Genomic DNA, 20,256 nt, shown 5'->3' on the forward strand with positions numbered 1-20,256 from the left:
TGGCTTGGTGTGTTTTAGGCGTTTGGCAGATTTGTGTCTGTGCTAATGTTTCTCTCGCTTTCCCGAGTGCGTGTCCATAGTCTGAGGGGCTGGGAGGAATGTGGCTCCCTTAGGGCGGGGCCAGAACTCCTTGGGTACAAGACACCTGGTCGCCGACAGACTGTGGTTTTAGTTGCTAGTCCAGGCTTGGCGCAGGTCATCAAAGCAGCGCAGCCAGGCAAGTGAGGGGTGTGCTGGGCTGCGCTGACACGAGGACAGGAAGCAGCATGTGTCTGTCTGCTCTGTGCTGTCGCCACACTTGGAGATGTGCTGCTCCTTCTGGACACAGCACCTAGAGGGACGGAGACAGCCTGGATGGATCGTGGCTTATCAGGGCAGTGAGCGCCGACCTCGGGGCCGGAGGAGATGGCATCCGAGTCTGTGGTTCTAAGTGTCACGTGGACGCAGAGCCGCCATTCGCTGCGTGGCCTCGGAGTTATAAAAGAACCAATGAGTGAAATTCGTCAGCACAGTATGGGAAAGAGTTTTTGTAGTGTTGCATCAAAGCTCACCCAGAAACAGCAAATCCTCCTCGTTAGAGGAATTTAACATCTGAGCACAGCCTGGAAGAAACTTAACCATCTACGTGGCTACATGTGTTCATAAAACGGTTTAAATGTTGGACGTATCGGTCCCTCCCTTCTGCGCAGGGACAGTGGGTTTGTATGATGGACGGTGACACCTCACACGTGTATAAAGGTAATGGCTAATAAGCGAAAGGACCGAATTTCCAGAATCCTCCACATTGCCTGAAAGATTAGCCCTGGCACCATTAGAAGGTATTTTTCCTGGTACTTACTACCGAGTGATAACCATTTGCACGGAAACAAATTTGTTGAATATGAATCAAAAAAGCTCAAAATGGGACTCTCAGTGCTCCGTGGGGCTTTTCCAAATGCCAGGTGTTTCTTGTGACCTCACACCACGGCCCAGGCAACGCCACTCAGGCCGTGCTCTCTAGGGTGGCCCAGCCGCCTGCCCGGCTCCGTGTTGGCATCAAACCCTCTTCACTGCAGGAACTGAGGGGAAATCTCCGGGTGCACTGTCGGATCCGCCCTTTGTTGCCTCTGGATAATGAATCTGGTGACACGGTTTTACAGAACAGGTAACTACTTTTGCTGTGTGTGTGTGTGTGTGTGTGTGTGTGTGTGTGTGTGTGTGAGAGAGAGAGAGAGAGAGAGTGTGGTTTAAACACACGCATGGCAGCGTCGCTGCCACTTAGGGTTGGCCTCTCGGCGCTCGGCCTCTGGAGCATCCATCCCACGGGCCACGTGCTCGTGGCCCTTCCCTTGGTGTCACCATGTCAGAGGGGGCACTATCTCTATTTTCTGCAGAGGCCCCTCGGAGGTGCAGGGAGGTAGCTAGTGTGGACCCAGCCCACACGTCTGACCCAGAGAAGGCTTTGGTGCTAGTGGATGACGCGAAACTGTCTGCAGTTCGTTTATCCCAACGTTTACTTGAAGACCATGCTCGGGGTGACTCTGACTCCCCTGCCTGTGAAACGATCCCCCACGGAAACCCGCGCCCCATCTGCCGCGTCCACGCCGGCTGCGCTTCCCCGGGTTTCCTGTTTCCCTTGGCTGGTCGTGCCGCGCGCTGGGCGCTGGGCGCGCCCCTGCCTCCCAGCCTCGCTCAGGGCTGTCCTGCCTTGCGCCCTCCGCGGAACCTGTCCCAGCTCCACTCTGCTTTTAGGGCCCTTGGTCAGTCCTGTAGTGTGAAACAATTCGTATTTTTCTTTATACAGTAATCGAAATGTTTTCTTTTCAAATTTAAGACTTTGCTTCTGCCAGCTGCAGCACTCGGTGTTGTATGTCCTTGACTGGCAGCCATTTGTCGTTTGTTGAAGGACCGAGAATAGGCATACTGAGTGCAGCGGCGTGACGAAGGGCCAGCTGAGTGACCCTTATCCAAAATGCCTGGAACCAGAAGGGCCTCAGATTTCAGGTTATATCCGTGCTGGTTCAACATCCCCAACTGGAAAATCTGAAATTCGAGATGCTCCAATGAGCATGGCCTCTGAGTGTCACATGGCCGCAGAAAGTTTCGAAGTTTGGATTTCTGGATTAGGGATACCCAGCCTATAGAGAGAAATCCTAAAATGTGATGAGCTTTCCAAACTTGCTTTTTAAATGGTCTTACAGATAGCCTTGTCTCATTATCAGTCTACTTCTGAGCGGCCCGATGGGATGGCCAACTGCCACCAGAGGCTTGTAAATCTGAATGAACGCAAATTAAATAAAATCAGAAACTCAGTCCCTCAGTTGCACCGGCCTCAGTTCAGTGCCGTTGGGCAGTTGAGGACGGAGTGTTTCCACCAGGCAGGGCCGGGGACGGTGCCGCCCGGCTGTCCAGATCCCCAGCGCTGCAAGGAGGCTTCATGCACCTTGGCTTCCTCTTACGTTGTTCACACCCATCACTTTTTGTTTGGAAACGTTGCCGGTTTTGAATCCATGGTTGCTCACAGATGCCTGAGTCCCCGAGGTGCGGACCTTGTCGCGACTCGTCTTCTGTGTCAGCCCCGCGCTCAGCCAGCGCTGTGCATGTAGGACATACTGGAGTAGGGCTCCCGGGACACGTGGTCCCAATAAGCCTCTGACGGCAGCAGGGAACGTGAAGTGAGGAGCAGGGGCATTAGGGAAAACTCCAGGAGAAAATACAAGGGGCGGGGGAGAGACGAAAGTGAGAAATAAAGAGTAAGGAAAAATAAAAAGGATAAAGGTGGAAGGGCAGTGGGTGGACGTTGGCGAGGACGGAAGGAGAGACGCACCTGTGGGGGTGGGGACAGTGTCCTGGAGCCAGGACGACCCCAAGGTCGGGGACCGGGGACTGGCGGGGGGCGGAGTAAGCAGGGCGGCAGAGGAAACCCAGAGCGTTTAGAGTTCGGTTGCGGGGAATTCGAACAGCAATTTCATCGTCATGTCTATCGTGACGTCTAGTTTAAATGTTGTTTTATTCCCTCAGCGCCGTCTCTGGAGAAGTGGTTCGTGCAGTTGATGACGTGAGTAAAGCTTCCTGACAAACGTTCTGAATTCTCCTCTAAAGAGAAGCTTTCTGTGGATGGTTCAGTGTTCCCCAGACTCCCCACCACCGAGAGCGATTCCGAGATGGAGAGAACACAAAATAACGTCTTTCTCTACTTTAGACTTAATTAACAAGGATTGCTGTTGTTTCTTGAGTTCTGTCGGAAGCTGACATTAATTAAGGCTTCAATGCGCTTTTCTCACGTGAAACCGCCGCGGGTTTGTAGATCTGTGTGAGGAAGTTACTTCACCTTCATTCATTTTCTAGCCCAGGAGATCCTCGGTGCAAATATGGGTAAGTTCTAAAATTTAGAGCATTGAGAAAAGAGGTACAGATACAGAATCAATGATGTTAAGTGTGACCTTTGCAATTCTAGACTTGAAGTAGACGTGATGAAGGGCACGGAGATTACGTTTTTAAAAACCCTTATCAGTTAAAGATGTGGACCGTGGCATGTACAGATAAGGCGGCGTGTTCTCTAGTTTTGACTCTCCGCGGTGACAAGGAAGGGGAGGTGGGCTGTGCAAGAAACCTGTACATCAAGACTGGCCGGAACGCCTGGTGCGGGTGGCCACGCCTGAGGACTCGCTGCCCTCCTTGCTCCAGTCCCGTGCCCGTGAGGAGTCCCACAGACAACGGTTAAGGAAATGTGCTGGGCTCGCGCTTCATTCTAGCTTATATGACAACCACACGGTAAATTTGGAAAACGTGAAATGCTAAACACTTCATGATCATAATTTCGAATGTAGCGTGGAAATCTCAGCTCACACAGGTTACAGTGTTTGGAACATTTTGAATGTTTCTGTGTCGCGTCGGTCACTGTCCGTGTCACTGGCTGTGTCACAGGCCTGTCCCCTGACTCAGTCTTCTTCCGGCCACATTGGTGAGCTTCAGCAGCTCTTTGTAAAGTAGTTCTAGTTAACGGATTGGTGGCCTCACTTTTTTACAGAGAGACCACGGAAATTGTTATAGCTGTATTAAAAAATTCCTTTGATGGAGTTTCAGGAAATAAACACTTTAAAAAGTCCTTGTTTTTAAGTATTTTTTCTTATGCCACTTGATGCATTCGCTGCGTGTTGCCTCGACCACCAGTATCGCCGCGTCGGGCAAAGGAGACAGATGAAACCCGCTGTCAGAGCAGGAGCTTAGGGGAGCCCCGGACCCTCCGCGGCAGGTGAGCCGAGCGCCCGGCTGGCCCTTCCCAGCCTGTCTGTCTGCGCGTCCCGGCCCTGGCGTGGCGGAGACTCATTTTTATTGTCATTGTTGTTCTTTGTCATCGTCATCTTTGTCACTTTATGTGTCCGCTTGGCTGGCAGTCCTCGCTGGTTCCTGCAAAACTCCACTGAATCTTCAGATGTCTAAGGTTTGGGTTTTTCGTATCTTATCCATCAAAATAGGATACGATTTCTTTTGATTGGAACATTTTGAATTACGTTTTTTTAAAATCAGTAGAATCCAAGTTGTTTTTCATTTACCAGACCTGCTTATGAAAGGGCTTCATGCCACTGAATCTGCTGAAAGAGCAAGGGATCAGCTCTGTGACCTTGTCACTCTTGGCTGCTGCACTATGTTTTTATTTCCAAAAGCCTAAAGAGAGTTTGAGCTTGAATTGGACGGGAAACAGCATCTCATTTCAATTTGCAATCTGAGTCAACGTTTAGTAGTTTTGGATTCAGCCTATAAATAAAATCAGCCTCAGATGGAGGAGCTGGCTACTGCCCCACTTCTTGGTGACCGTTTTCCATGTTTTTTTTATTTGCAGTTTTCATTTAGTTTGCATCGACTTGTGCGCTGATCAGAGACGGGAGAACAGGTTCCCGGCTCTCCATCGAGTTCCCGCTGATCTGCCTGCGGTGGCCCAGGCTTCTCCCTCGTTGCTGAGTTTGGCGATCACCGACTTGAATTTCTGAGTGTAGCCAGCAGAGCCTGATGGTCGAATGACACTTATTTAAATGTCTGCCGTTGACCTGAAAAATATTTTTCTAGACTGCGCAACAGGAGCGATGGATTCGGCACACCTGAGGCAAAGTTCTTTGCTCAGAGCCTGTGTGGTCCTTAACAAACTGCTTGTTCCCATGAACGCAGGCTCACCTGGCCTCGGGCGGCCACAGCCAGGAGCGCAGGCACCCGCGACATCCGCGGCCAGCAGTGCGACTTACACAGAGCACCTGGCGCGCAGTCAGTCCCACCGAGCGCTCTGGGTCTGCCTCTTCCCAGAGTCCTCAGCTCTGCTGGCGCAGGGAGCAGCTGTCGTGTGGACTAAAGGCAGACGGCACCTCCAGATGACTTTTCCGGGGTTCGCACCCCCACGCCCTACTCCCTGTCAGACGCCTGGGTGTGGCTCATGCGTTTCTCAAACATGAAACGTCCAAATCGGAATTCTCGATTTTCTCTTTAGACGGCTCTTCCCGTTTTCCCCAACCCAGCGAGTGGCGATCGCACCTGCCTGGTCTCTGACACCTCGGTGGCCCTTCGCCGCCACGCCGCTGGCCCCTGCAGCGAGGACCTTCCCTGGGCCCGTCCCGCTGCTCCGTCTCCCTCCCCGCTTTGGCCCGGGCCCCCATCCCCCGGGACCGCTTTCGTCTTGTTCCTCATGTGGACTCGGGGCAGACCTGGTGGGGTCTTTTCCCGACATGCGTCTGTCACCCGAGCGGACACACCAAGGAGTCACGGGCTCCTAGCTCGTCCCAACAGCGGTCCTGTCCCTGCTGTGACAGACGGTGTCACAGGCGGTGGAAGCCTGAAGACCGAGTTGTGGGCTCAGTGGTGACACGACAGCTTCCCCAGCTTGCTGAAATCTGTTCTTTCCAGCCAGAAAGTTCTGGGTCTGACTATTTTAGGATCAAGATTTAGTTTCACAAATACGAACCAACTTCAAAGAACTGAAAATTGTTCTAATAGCAAGTTTTATGTTTATAGACTTATGGTCAGAGGAAGACTTGGATTTTTTTTCTTTTTTAGGAGTTACGAGGATTTAAGGAAGAAATTATCTTTGGTTTCTCATCATTTGCTTCAAACTAATTCTTTGTATTTTATTTTTTCTTCTACCAATCAGTTATTTCACATCATGAAACCTGGGTAATGGAAAGGATTTGTCCCTCACCCCTCGCTCCGGGAAAGGACATTGCTATTCTTTCAGAAGAGACGTTCGTCACGGCCACGCATCACGTGCAGCGCACTGTATACACATAGTGTGGCTGTTTCTCTGTGAAGCTCATTTGGAAAATGGTCCACTTTTGCATAATGCCTCTAGGAGTATATTGCTGTTATAGTAAAAGTTCCTAATATTTTCTTGTTTCATGAGTTTTCAATTTAGTCTAAATTATAGAACCAGAGACTCGAGGCACCAGGAGCACATGAGAATATTGATTAGTAACACACTCAAAATTAACAATTAGATTCTTCCAGCCGCTTTTTTAAAAGACAGGAAAATGGACACTTGTCCTTGAGTCCTCGTTAGATGAGCAGTGAACAGCGTCACTTCGTGCTGCCGCGTTCAGAGCGTTCACAAGGAAAGTGCACTGCGCGTGTGTGTGCGTGGGTACCTGGAACTCACCGTCCCAGTCACCACCTGCGCGACGCCAGATGCCTCATCCTGGAATCGTCATCAAACATGTATGAAGTGTCACTTGGTACTTGGTGTCAGTTGCCATCCGAGGGGTGTCTATCCTGTAATCTAAGCCGACAACACCGAGAGGAGGTGGATCGGGCGGTGAGGAGGAGGTGCCGCTGCGGCCCCGGGGAGGAGGACGGGCCTGGGCGTGCGGAGGGAATGTTCCGCAGCCTGCAAGGCTCGGCGGCCACTGGCTGTCGGGAAGAGCTAAGGAGAGGTTGAATGAATCAGACATGTCAAACTGGGATGAGCAGAACCGTATTCCCAACGCCAAGAACCAGTGAATGAAACCTACCTCTTGGGGGTGAATTAAGAAATAAAAAGAGCAGCCCCCAGCGGCAGACTCCCCGGTGGAAATCTGGGCAGTCGGTGGCCCGAGGGGAGGCAGAGCACAAGCCACATGGCATCTGCGTTCCCAGGTCGAGCATCCGTCACATGCCTGCAAAACTCCCACAAAGTACGGCGAGCGGGCGCCCTGGGCAGCCGGCCCCTCCCCACTCGGCCAGGACTCATCCCTGCCGCCTCCTCTGTGCTCACGTCACAGCCACAGAGGGACCCGTTTCTGCGCTGCCCCTGGGCTACCGGCTGCCCGAACGCAGGTCTGGCTGGTCCGGCCACCACGGTGTCTGTGGGCAGCCAAGCGCGCGCTGAGCGGGAAGGGGAGGCTGAGTAGGCGCAGATGCGACCTCTCCGGGCCGCCTGCCCCACTGGGAAGACAGCCGTGCGGGCAGATGGCCACGTGGCTTCCCGCGACCTGGAAGACACAGACTCGGATTGATCTCAATTCTGGGTTCATGACACACCTTCATTTAGTGTTTTTTGAATTGTGGTAAAATACACATAACACAAAATTTGCCATCTCGATCACCTTTAAGTGCTCAGTTCGGTGGCATTAAGCGCGTCCACAGCCTGTGCAGCCACCACCACCGTCCGTCTCCGAACTCGCTCATCTTCCCAAACAGAAACTGTACCCGTGCACTGCACGCCCCGCCCGCCCCTGCCCCGGCGCCCGCCCGTCCACTGCGGCTGGGAGGCTGACTCTGCTAGGGACCTCGCGTGAGTGGCACCACGTGGCCGTTGTCCCTGGCTCATTCAGTCCGCAGAACGTCCCCCAGGTTCCGCCATGGGGTCGTGGTCAGGGCACCTCCCTGTTTGATCCGTGGCTGCCAGGCTGACCTCACTCCTTCCTTACTTCGTTTTCCTCTCTTTAAACTTTCCATTGTAAAATAAAAACAATACAAAAACTCACACAGGACGGATGTGTAACTTAATGAGTTATTAGTAGTACAGCCAAACCCCCTCGAGACCACCAGCCAGGTCAAGGGAGGGGATCGTCCAGTGCCCCGGAAGCCCCTTCCTCGCCCGCTCCCCACGCCACTCCCTTCAGGGTGACGGGACCGACTCTGCGGGAGTCCCTGGGTTTCCTTTCCTCGCGGTTCCACCGCCCGAGTGCGCCTGCCTCAGCACCGCATCGTGGTCTTGCCCACTTTTTAACTCCGTGTCCTTTAGGTCTTCTTTTAATCTTCAGGCCCCTCCTCCTGTCTTTCCCTTCCAGCTTCCGTGTGGAGCGGCCCTGGCCCGAGGACCGCGGGCGTCTCGCACAGCCCGCCTGGTTGCTCTAGTTTTTTTTTTTTAACGTGGACATGTAATATGATTCCACATCTGTGCCTGCATATTTATTTTGATAATATAACAAACTTCTGTGACTGTCACCCAATCGGAAGTGAGAACGTTGGCAATAACCTCCCCCCCACCTCCATGGCCCTCCCCACCCACCCTGCCGCCATGTCTAAGGTAAGCACTGTTTTGAATCTTGTTTTCATGGTGTCTGTATTTAATATAGATCGGCACAGATATCAATAATACTTATACACTGTAGACATTCATCTGTAGATAAATGTTCCTATCTAGAGGTGCTCCTGGAAAAACATTGCTAGGTTTTAGTTGCGCTTTCTGGGGACTTGGTTGTCATACTCAATACGATCTTGCTAAGATTTATCCGTATTGATGTAAACGGCTGCTCAGAGGCGACTGTTAAACACACTGACCGCGTCAACGACAGCCTTCTCATCATCCTGCGTGCTGTTCTGGCACTGTGGGCTGTGGTGCTTCACCACCTCCTCCTAGGAGAGGACCACAGTCCACAGCGGCCCGTCTGGCGGGCGTTCTGGAAGAGGGAGCCGCTGCCCACCCACCAAGGTGGTATCGAGAGGATGTTCCCCAAAGACGCGGCTGAGCGGCTGCCTCCTGCACGGGAGGGCGCGCTCCGTCCTGCTGGGACGCTGCAGCGAGTTTGCACCGTGGCTCCTACTTCCCCGTGAGGAAGCCGGGGCTACCGCTGCTCTGGCGAACCGAGCTTTTGAGGCCTGGAGAAATCTCAGACCCAATTCAAGAAGGCACAGCACGCACGGTGCCAGAACTAAGGCAAGGATCAGAAGTTTTCCCCTGAATGTGGTTCACATGTCTCGCCTTGGTCTCAGATTTCTCTCTGTAAAATGCGGGAGTTGGATTAAAATTACCTTTTAGGTCTAAGATTTGATGACGAGGGATTTCACGGTCTGGCCCTTTGCAAGCTGTCCTGGGGAATCGGATGCAGGAAGGGCCTGGATGATGAGGCAGCTGGATGGGAGGAAAGCGACTCCTGACTGTCAGCTCCGCCGTGCGGGCGGGTCCTGCGTGTCGGGACCCAGAGGCCTCTTCAGCAGAGCGGCCCCTGACGGGCAGTTCCCATCCTGAAAGGAATCATGCTGCCGATTGTTTAAAAAGCCTGGGACATGAGTCCTTTTTTGGGAGAATGTGGGGTATTTGGCATTGTGCATTAGGAGGTTTTTGGATGAGCAGGAAAGAGCATTTAAGCTGTGTTTAGAGAAATTAGACTCTGCTTGTGGACACACTGCAGATGTTTGCAACGGAGCGTCACACTGTGGAGTGAACCCAAATAGCCGTGGGGCTCTTCCGGGCTCAGGCTTGTGTCCATGGCTTTTTATGTTCCTTATACGGTGTCCCCGGAGCTCGCAGGTCAGACATTGCAAACCTTAGCGTTTCTCATCTGTTTCTCTTTGTGGTTAACACTGAGGCACCTGGAGGCAGCGCTGGGACCCCGGGGTGCGTTCCTGGGCAGGTGCTGCTGGAACACGGGGATCTCAGCTTGGCGTGAGCATGAAGGAACATGACACAGCCAGGCGACGGGGCAGTGACAACACGCCCCAGGAGAGGAGCAAGGGGCCGGGCCGGCACTGAGATTCCGTCCAGCAGCCAGGAATCTGGAGGTCTGTCCTTGCAGCCGGGAATCTGCAGGTCTGTCTGTCTTCACAGCCAGGTCTGTGGATTGGTCCAGGTTAGGTCTGAGCTTTTGTTCCTGCATCTTATTTCTGAGTTTTGGGTGCGAAAAGAATTTAAGAGCTTCTTGTGTTACAGGGGCTATGACGTGGCTGTAGGAATATTCAGTTCCTGAAACCGTTTCTGGCACACAGTAAGTGCTCAATAAGTACTCAGTGGAGACATAAACTTCGTCCTTGAAAGCTGTCAAAGTTCAGGTGCTCACAAATCTTCGTACCTTAATCAAATGCGGCATCTTGGCAATTGCAGCTGTGTGACATCATAGAACATTCCACAACCACCGGCTGCTCCTTCGGTGCCGAGTCACTGTGGACGCAACGCATCCCCATCCAAGCTCCAGAAGGTTTCATCAGGTAGCAGACGCCTGCTAGGCCGCCAGATCCCGGCGGGAACTTGAAATAAGGATGTACTGCTTCCCCTGCTCGCTCCATCTTAAACTTCTTTTTTGGCTTCAGTGATGTCATCTGCTCCCTTCGTGTTTAATTTGCATTTTAGGAAGGTTGCCGTGGTGACGAGGCAAGGACAGGCTGGAGGGGAGCCAGGCTGGAGGCAGAGGCCCGTTAGGGGGAGGGCTGGGCGCTGTATATAAGACCGGGCAGAGGAGGGAACAGCCCGAAGGTACGTCTGCAGGTAAAATCGAGGCTTTGCCCACAGCTGAATGGGCTGCTGAAGCTAACTGATATTTGACACTTTTTTCATGACTTGCCTTACCCAAATACATGCCTATGATTTAATTGCATTGCACCTTTGATTACGAAGACAGTAGAAGTTCATTGTCTGACGACATCACTATCTGACGACATCAGCATTCAACATCAGGGACACCTTACAGAGCTCAGGTGCAGCAACACTGACCTCCATCACTGCCTGCGAGTGAGCTGCCGGCAGTAAATACATGACAAGTGTCGCCACCACTTCTGGAACAAGTAGCTGTTGGACCCCATAGCTTGAGTCTTTAAACACAAAACAGGTCACTTCTTTGACATGTATTTATTATTGCAGATACACATACACACACGTGCGGAGGTATCATCCTAGCGCCCTCCAAATGCTATCATGGAAAAATCAAATGTTACTTATGTGGATTATTCACTGCAATTGCTGGTTAGGTTTTGTTTTTATTTTAAATTCTTCCTGTGCCCCCCCTTTGTCATGAAAACACATTTTGTTTTAGAATTGGAACAAATCCAGGTCCATTTTTTTCTTTGCTTAAGTGAAACTAAGCCGATGCTATATTTCTTGCTGCAAGTTGCTTTCGCTTCTCTCACACAGGACATAATTGAAGAAGAAAGGGCAGCAAGATCAAAAGTTGATGTGTCTTAAAATTGAATATTTCAGGTCCACCAGTTATAGCTGAATTGTAATGATGTCTGAGATGTGACTGCTTTAGCCTTCTGGAAATCTCATACCCGTTTGAAATGCCAAGTGCTCTGAGAGTCAGTAATTTTGGCCAGTTGAAGCCTTGGTCTGTTGCAGATGGAGGAACGCCACTGTGTATTTCTCAGTAGAATTGACTTTCTTGTCTGAGTCGGGGGCAGCAAACTCTTTCTCTGGAGGGCCAAAGAGCAAATGCAGACGTTGAAGGCCATGTGGCCTCCGTCTCAATTACCCAACTCTGCTGTGAGTCAGAAGCAGCCGCACGCGGTCTGCAATAGAACTGTTTACAGAACCAGGCGACAGGCCGGACTTGGCCCTGAGGCTGCACTTTGCCAACTCTGCTCGGTGTTTATGAACATAGTCCTGTGAAGTCTGACCGTGTTGTTTTACTCTTTCCTGCTAGGAAACAGTCCTGGTGAAATGTGGTCGTCCTGGCCACCCTTTCATTAATAAGATGTATCATTTTGACAGGTAAGTGCTTTCCAAGATGACGTGTAAAGCAAACTTAAAAAGCACATTAAGAATACAAATTCTGCATTGGGGTTTGATTGATAGAATGTGCAATAGTGTGATGGTGTTTGGCGCTGTCTACTGTGATATCTGCTTCCACTGTTGCTTCCTCAACTAGACCATGAACCCTGCAGGGCTTGGGGCAAGGTCTGACCTTGAATTCCAGGAAATGAGGTCACGTGTTTAAGTCTTGGCCGTCTGGATGGTGGCCGGGTGGCTGCAGCTAGAGTTCAGGGGTGGATGTATTATCGTAAAAGCTGCTGACTTCCTCCCCGCCCCCCCTCTGATTCCTCTGACTCCTGACCCTGATGTTGGCATCCAGGACGTGACGTGGGAAGCGCGAAACAGCAGGTTAAGGAAAGCCTGTGGTCCACGGATAAAGGGCGCAGCTGAATGGCTTGAGCAAACGTGCCCTTCAGATGAAGGGCTCCAGGATTTGATTAGCGCTTTCTGGTACTTAGCAGAGCTGCAGATAAAGAATGAAAAAGGCTGGGATTAGGAAAAATGACTTTTAAAATATGGTCCCTTCCCCCACGCTGCTGATAGACAGCTGTGGCTGGTAGTTAGAGCCGCAGAGCAGAGAACGTCCCACCGCGTGTGGCCAGGTGCCGAGTGACACTGCACCAGCGATGTGAGGGGAAGTCCCAGAATCCACGTGGGCAAGAGAGGCACGGAGTTACCGGACCGTGAGCGAGGCGGGGGTTAGTGGCGGACCTCACACTGATGTAGATCTGAGATTTTACCAGGTACGTCGAGGCAGATCATGTCACTCAGTCTTCACAAGACACCCGGGGAGAGCTGTAGGCGAGACGGCGGCTCAGCCACGTTAAATGGCTCGTTAGTCAGTAAGCGGCGACTTTGGAATAAGGGCCAGGTCTTCTCGTCCCACCAGGCTGCTCAGCTGAGAGCAGCAGACAAGGGCACCGCCCGTGGCCAGCCCCGTCAGCGACCGTCGGGCCTGCTTTGGGGAAGAAGGATGTGGAGGCCCCGCCCCGCCCACTCAGACGTGCGCTTGCCCCGAGCGCGGTCTCAGTGGTCGTGCTCACAGGACTGCGGGGGCTGAGGGGAGACCAAACTGTGGTGTCTGAACTGAACAAAGGAGTGGAGGAGGTTGTGTGACTTGCTATTTGTCTAGGTAAGAAGGAAGATTTTGGATATGAAACTCTACGAGAATTTATTCCGCAGTAATACTGTTTTAGCACACACGTCCATCTCATGTTTATGAACAGTGGAGTGGATGGTTCTTATGAAATCAGAACACTGTTAGTTTTTATAACAGCTTTTTGTGGAACTAATAAATGTCAAAATATTTTATTTCAGTTATGAAAAAATTATAACACTTTCAGCAGCTAACTATTTCTAAAAATAAATTTCCATGAGGAGGAAAAGTGCAATTCTTACTATTCAGAAAAAATGTTGATGGGCCCAGGGTCAGAAGAAGGTGGTTATCTCCTAAGTGGAATAAAAATATTATTTAAAGAAAAAGACCAACTAAAAGTAACGTCATTGATCCAAAATGCAATGAAAAAAATAAATAATTTTTGCTGTTGTATCAGGAAGCCGAAGGGGTCTTGGCTGTGCTCTTTCACAGCCTGACACATTGGCGTTGAACTTCCACATGTAGTAGTTCAAGTGCGAGCATTTTCTGAGCACCTGTTAATGTGCAAGGCGCCACGTTGGGTACGAGGGACGTAGGTAGGAATAAGACGATGTTTCTCCCACTCAGAGCCAGGAGCGCGGGGACGTGCGCAGGAGACTGCCCAGGGCCAGGAGCGCGGGGACGTGCGCAGGAGACTGCCCTCCTACATCGCAGCCTGCGGGAGGGACTGCCTGAGGCCCCTGAACTGGGTGGTGACAGCTCCGTGAACTGGGAGTTAACGGGTAGAGAAAAGGAGGAAGGACCCAACAGGCAGGGGGACAGGACGGATCTGCTCTCCTGCTGGGACTGCCTTTCCTCCCTGGTTCCCAGCTGGTCGAGCTCCCCACGGCCTCGCCAGGCAGCGCAGTCAGACCTGGGGCTGCTGCCCGCCGTCCGCGAGACGTGGTTTCTCTGCGAAGTTTCTCTTCCGAGTGAAGCTGCGTCTTTTCATTCATTTGGGAGTCACTGCATTTCTTCTGTTCTGTGCACTCTCACGTCTCTAGCTATTTTTCTATATGAATATTGGCCTTTTTCACCTCTATTTTTAGAAGCACTTGATATATTAGAGATATCAATGTTTTCTTTGTGGTTTAAGTTGCGACTAGTTTTTCCAATTGTGTTTTTTATTTGCTTCTGATGCCTTCTAGCCACACAAAAGTGCTTTTTTCTTTTATGTAATCATAGTCACATAGGCTGACAGATTACAGAAGAATGTACCCGCATACTATTCTAGTACTGGCACGGTTTGATCTTTTACTTTAAACTCGTGGTCCATTTGGAATGTACCCTCCTATATTTCATAAAGAATGGGTACAATTTTATCTTTTTCCATATATCTATCCATTTACTTCAATAATATTTATTAGAATACATCTTTTCCCACTAATCTGAGATGCCCTTTACCATATAATCCATTGCCATGTGAAATTATGTCTATTTCTAGAACCTCTCCCTCTTCCTTTGGTGCGTTTATTTGTTCGTACGCCGAGACTGAGCTGCCGCGAGCAAGGCCGCATGGTCGACGGTCTGAGACAGCCCTCGTCCCGCCACTACTTAGTTTCCAGGGGTCTCCTTTCTATTCTTGAGCTTTCGTTTTGCCAACTAAATTTGTAATGTGTTTGCCAAACAATCAAATTGCATAAATCCAGGAAAAACCTGGTGGCATATATGGTATTTTGGGGGGATTGAAGTAGTTTATAAACTAACTTTGGGAAAACAGGCGTCTTCACGGAGCTGAGTCTTCCTGCCCGAGACCCGGCGGCATCCTGCCGTGTGTCCCGGCTCCGTTGGTTGTGTCTCAGGAGGCTTCACGGTTTCTCCGTGACGAGTGCGGACGTTTCCTGCTAAGTTTCTGCCCCGGTATTTTATTTCTTTTGCTATCGCGTGTAGCGTCTTTTCTCCCATTATATCGTCAAACTCCTTTTTTGTACATATAAAAGCTATTGACTTTGTACATTAATTTTATAACCTGCTCTTTACTAACTTCTCTTACGGATTTAGCAGTCGTTCTCATCGTTCGACTTTGGACTTCCTGGATGTGTGGCCATGTCACCTCCAGGTACAGACAGCGTTGCCTTTTCTGATTCTTCCGTCCTAGCATCCGCTTGACTTGCGACACCGCTCATCTCGGCGCGGGCGGCGGGCGTCTTGGGCTCGTCCCTCACGGTCGGGAGAGAAACTCCAGTGTGCTTATGAAGGAAGAGGTTCGCGAAGCCGGCGGTACTTCCATCTGGTGCTTTACAGAAAACATTCGCCAGCCCTTGCTGCAGACCGAGAGACTTCGGAGGCACTGGACCACTGCGATGTGCGTGCCCCCTCCGAATTAGGATTTTTAAAAGACTAACTAGCAAAATAAACTTATCAGACAGCTGGAGAAAGGTGAACGCTGACTTTTTTGATGATACTGAGGAATTACTGTAAATTTTTAAAAATGTAACAATGGTAGTATTGTTATGTGTTTTAGAAGTCATCATCTTTTAGAGACACGCACCTAAACCCTTGCAAATGTGGTGGGTCTGAGGCCGGCGTCCAGGCCCCGCACGGTGTGAGGGGCAGGGAGTTCCCGCAGGCCCCGGGTGGCAGAAGCTGGGCGACGCACTTTCTGCGTTCATTTTACTGTTCTTTCTATGTTTGTGTTTTACTGTATGTTTTTAGTGAGAAGTTAAAAAAAAAAAATCTCAGACCTCAGCATCTTCCCACTTGCTCAAAACGCTCTTCCAAATCATGCGTGAGGCGGTGCCTTACAGAGAACCCTCCTGAGGTTTACCATGAATCCTGCTTTTGGAGAAAATATGGGTCAACTGGGCATTATGATGTGTTTTGAAAATGAAAGAAGAGAAAAACTTGGGTCCAGCTACATTAAAACCTGTTTTTAGGAAACCAAGGTTAACACCAAAGCACATTTGGTTCAAATACAGCCGGCCACTGGCGTCTGTTTCGTGGTCTGCCACGCAGTCTGCCCTGCACTCGCATCCCAAGCTTGCTTCAGATTGTGCAGCAAACTGCGTTTTCTGGAGGTTACTTCCTGCTTAGCTTCATTCGTATCTGCTTATATAAGACGCAGACCCACACGAGATCCCCTCTGTGCAGCAGACGTCCCAGGCCCCCGGTGTCTAGTAAAGTTCTACTGAACTAACCCGGGGGCCAGGAGAACAAGACTTTGAAGAGCTTGAATGTAAAATCAAATGTTGTGTACCAAATATTGCCCAGAGTGTGATGTTTACATTGTTGTTGTTGAGCCCACTTAGGTAGACCTAATTTAGCTACAGCATAATTATATCTTTTCTCCTTCCTTCCTCCCTCCCTTCTTTCCTTCCTCCCTTTGTTCTCTCTTTTCCTTCCTTCTTTCCAAGCATTTACAACTTGCTTCTGCTTATTGCATTTTTTAAACCGAGGAAGCAGTATCTTCACTGTCCCTTAAACTTTGTTAGCTTGAAAGGTGATACAAGTTAACGTTTTGCTGACCAATCCTGGCAGAGCTGGGAGGTTACAGGGAGCACACGGGACACTGTTCCCAGGTTTCCGTGTTTGGACACCCGCTAGCTCTCTTCTTTTTCTATTCACGCATCGTCTTTGCTTTATCTTTCAGGGTTTATGGTCCAGCAGAGTCTCAGAGAGCGGTATTTGGAGAGGTGTGCCCCCTCCTCACGTCTCTCTTAGACGGGTGAGTTACAGTATTTTTAAGGCCAACTATTACAGCTGTATTTAAGTACAAGTAAACTTCCTTCCTGCTGCAGAGTGAGAACATAGCAGTCGAGTCTGAGCATTTCATGTGACGTGGAGCAAACTGGTCCATGGCCCAGCACGCATGCGCTGTCCTCTAACGGAGAGTGTCTGTCCCCTGGGAAAGGACCAAAAGGATTAGAAAAGTAATTGCTCAGTGAGGACATGTACCTTGGGTTCCAAAACACACTTTAGTTACTTGGCGTGTGGGCTCAGGACTGTGATGGCAGCTAGCTGCCTTTCCTTCTTCTGGGTTACTTTTACATCTCAGAACTTTGGAAAAGTCTGTTAAGAATTTTAACATCAGATTGAGGGACTTTTTCTCTGGGAATCAGCCTCTATTCTTGGATGACACAACTGCGGATTTCTCAGGCAGTGGGTCATGATGGAAGGGCGACGAATATGTCGTCAGCAATAAATGGAACCAGGTCTGGGCACCTAATTAAGACACTGTGAGCCAAGACTTTCTGCCCGAGGGTGCTTTGAAGAATGTCAGTATTGTGGATGTGGAAACCGTCGTCACTGCGCTGCCGATGGAGGCCACGCGGGCTGTGTGCCCACAGGCGTGACATCCGGTGAGCGCTGCCCACGTGGCAAACCCTCGCGCTGCGCAGACACCGGGCCGTTGCTCCAATCATTGTGCAGTTTCGGCCTCAACTGTTCTTCCGGGGAAGATTGCGATTTTTATATCCATCTGAAAAAAATCATTGAAAATGATAGGGGAGTCTCTTTTTCAGTAGGCATCTTTCAAGTAAGCAGATTCCAGAAATAAAAAAGGCATTGCGGTTAGCATGATCTAGCCAGGGCTGCCCTTGCAGGGTAATGGGAAACAGATGGGCTTCTTTTAAGTCCTGAGCTTCCTTCTTCAGCAAGGTCTTTCACGCTATGCTCCTGAATGGTTTGGAAAGTCCCTTTAAGACCCTCTGCCGGCTGCAGTCAAAGACATTCCAAAGAAATGTGTGTAGGATGCAGGGAAGGTGTGGGAGCTCAGGAATGTAGCGGGGTTTTGGTGCAGACGCCTTGGGACTTTAATTCTGGAAGGAAAACATGTGGGTTGGTGACTGAGGCCCTGATCGGTGCTGCCCGAACGTGTGGCTTCCAAGACCTTTTTGGCGGAACTTTACAGTTAACCTTGGAGATCGAGGCCTCCTGGGCTCTGATGTTTTTTGTATCACTGTTCTAGGTGCAATTTAGACATCGAGCAGTCAGAACACTTTCTCAAAATCCTCTTCTCAGAACAACAGCAATTATCTGTTTGGCTTGCGGTGCTGGGTGCACCAGTGAAACAGAGAAATCTGGGTCAAGCTTCATCAGTTAAATCAGAATCTCTGAGGGACACAGGGGATCGTGTCCTCTCCCCAGGTGATTCTGACGGTGGTCAGGCCTTGGACCTCCTGCTCTGACCCATGAGCCCACTTGGCGTTTGGCCGGGTTGACCTGCACCTTTGCAGCCAAAAAAATCTTAAATCTCACGGCCGAGAATATAATTTTATATTGTAAACTTATTTTAAATATCCTTTCAAATGGATCTGATCTTCCCACTGATGTTTTGGGCTAAGTAACACAACTGGAAGAAAATTTAGGGATCTGTCGATGGTTCTTCTCTGCCACAAGCTGCAGTCACATAACCCCACGTCACAGGTGCTGCCTGTCACGGAGAGGACGGCTGCACACGTGCGTTGACTACCCACAAGAAAACCCCGAAGTCCCTTGGAATCACAAAGTATAAAAACGTGTGTTACTGTCTTAACTGTAGTTAACAACACTAGTAATCAATTGTGTACGTAATAGGGGAAAATACTTCTAGAACATCAAAAGAAAATATGCAAACTTTTCTATCATTTAATATATGTTATGTGTAGTGAGCCTCATTCTATGAAGATGAACTGGCGCTGGGCAGCTCTGATGCTGCTGTCAAAGTTAAGGTGAAGTCGAGGGGATTCCGGAGGGACTTTGTAAGGTCAGCATCCCCGAGAGAGCCACGAGCTGGCAAAGGGGTGGCAGAGCCACCCCTGCCCCTGGGGACGTCAGAGCAGCAAGAATTAGGGATTGCTGAGGTGCTTGCGGTGTGTGAGTGAGCACGGATATAACTCAGTCAACACCGTGCAATGAAACAGCAACAGGGACGGATTATGCAAAAGTAGTTGTGGTTAAACGAAAGCCTGGCGTGTGAGGAATGGAGTCACAGGCGAGTACAAAACGGAATCTACCGAAATTTTCATTCAGGGAGAAATTGTTCCTGGCATCAGATGCGGCACTAGACCCCGTGTGTCCTGCTAGCCGGATGTGCTCTGCGTTGCAGGTACAACGTCTGCATTGTGGCGTACGGACAGACGGGCAGCGGCAAGAGCTACACCATGCTGGGGCCGCGTTTGAAGGGCGAAGAGTCCCAGCGTGACGTGGGAATCGTCCCCAGAGCCGTCGAGGAGCTGTTCAGGTACCTCTGCAGGGGTCGGCCGTGAGCAGGGAGGGAAGGCGGCCGTGCGGGGGTGGCGGGCTGCGCAGGGAGCTCTCGTGCGGGAGGAAACCACTGCAGAAGATGCCCGAACCTGATGGCCTGTCAGATGCATTCGGCATTACCAAGCGCTCAGATTCTTCTGGCGTTATCGCCACGAATGCTACACATTCTTAGGACACGTGTGTTGAAATTGTATCGTTAAGACAAAACTTCCTGAATGAGATCCCACTTAGAGGACACCCAGTCGGGGCCGGGGGCGGGGCGGGGGTAGTGGTTCTCTGCTGCAGAGCGGGAAGGACAGTGAGAACCGCCGCTGTCCGGCCTCCTGCCCCCACGGGGAGTGGCCACTCCCAGGAGTTGCAGCAAACCCGTCCCGTGGAAGAGTCTCCCGACCTTCCCAGAGAAAATAGTAAAACATTGTCCCCACAGTCTCAGCCTCAGGGTCCTCGGCGGTTCGTCCTCGGCCTGACTGCTGGCACCGCCGCCCCTGGGCAGTCACTTGGCAGGATGCTCATGTTCGCGTGTTTGCGTCCTGCTGAGAGCTGCGGGCTCACGTGGCGGCTGCCTGTTATGTGTCCGCACGACGCTGTCAGCTCTGTGAGAGACGCCACCTTCACGCGGTGGGGCCGGTGGAGCCTCTGCTCCTCCCCTCTGAGGTCTGCGTTTCCCTGCCTGGCCCTCTCTCGTCTTAGGACCAGGCCAGACCGAGAGGCAAGACCTTCCACAACAGCCTCATGTGTTGGTGCCTCTTCAAACCAATATTCCTTAAATATTTGTGACAGAAACAGGTTTATCAATTTACTTCTACTAACTGTTCCTGAAAAGAAGTCGGCACAAACTTCCCATCTTTTCAGCACTTGTCTACCATCTCCCGGGAGACGCCCAGTCTGGATGGGCTACAGGGATTTGCTGGACATCCCCACGGCAGGTGACCTCAGGTCGACAGGGAGGGCACCAGAGCACAGGCCTGCGCGCTTTCGGGGTGGGAGTCTGCGCGCTAAGGCCTTAACGGTCCTGCCTGGGAAGATGCTCCTCCTC

General features: G+C 50.9%; 1 protein-coding gene across 1 annotated transcript in view; it reads left to right on the forward strand.

Annotated features, from left to right (window-relative positions):
* KIF25 (kinesin family member 25) overlaps positions 1-20,256 on the forward strand; it is a 59,009-nt gene that overhangs the window by 31,038 nt on the left and 7,715 nt on the right. Inside the window, exons 5-9 of the mRNA XM_012658959.1 lie at positions 1,056-1,144; positions 3,001-3,037; positions 11,793-11,860; positions 16,627-16,701; positions 19,063-19,197. Coding sequence (XP_012514413.1) covers positions 1,056-1,144; positions 3,001-3,037; positions 11,793-11,860; positions 16,627-16,701; positions 19,063-19,197 — 404 coding nt within the window. The remainder of the gene's footprint in view (positions 1-1,055; positions 1,145-3,000; positions 3,038-11,792; positions 11,861-16,626; positions 16,702-19,062; positions 19,198-20,256) is intronic.

Source organism: Propithecus coquereli, unplaced genomic scaffold (genome assembly GCF_000956105.1).
Source record: "Propithecus coquereli isolate 6110/MARCELLA unplaced genomic scaffold, Pcoq_1.0 Scaffold591, whole genome shotgun sequence".
Classification (NCBI taxonomy): Eukaryota; Metazoa; Chordata; class Mammalia; order Primates; family Indriidae; genus Propithecus; species Propithecus coquereli.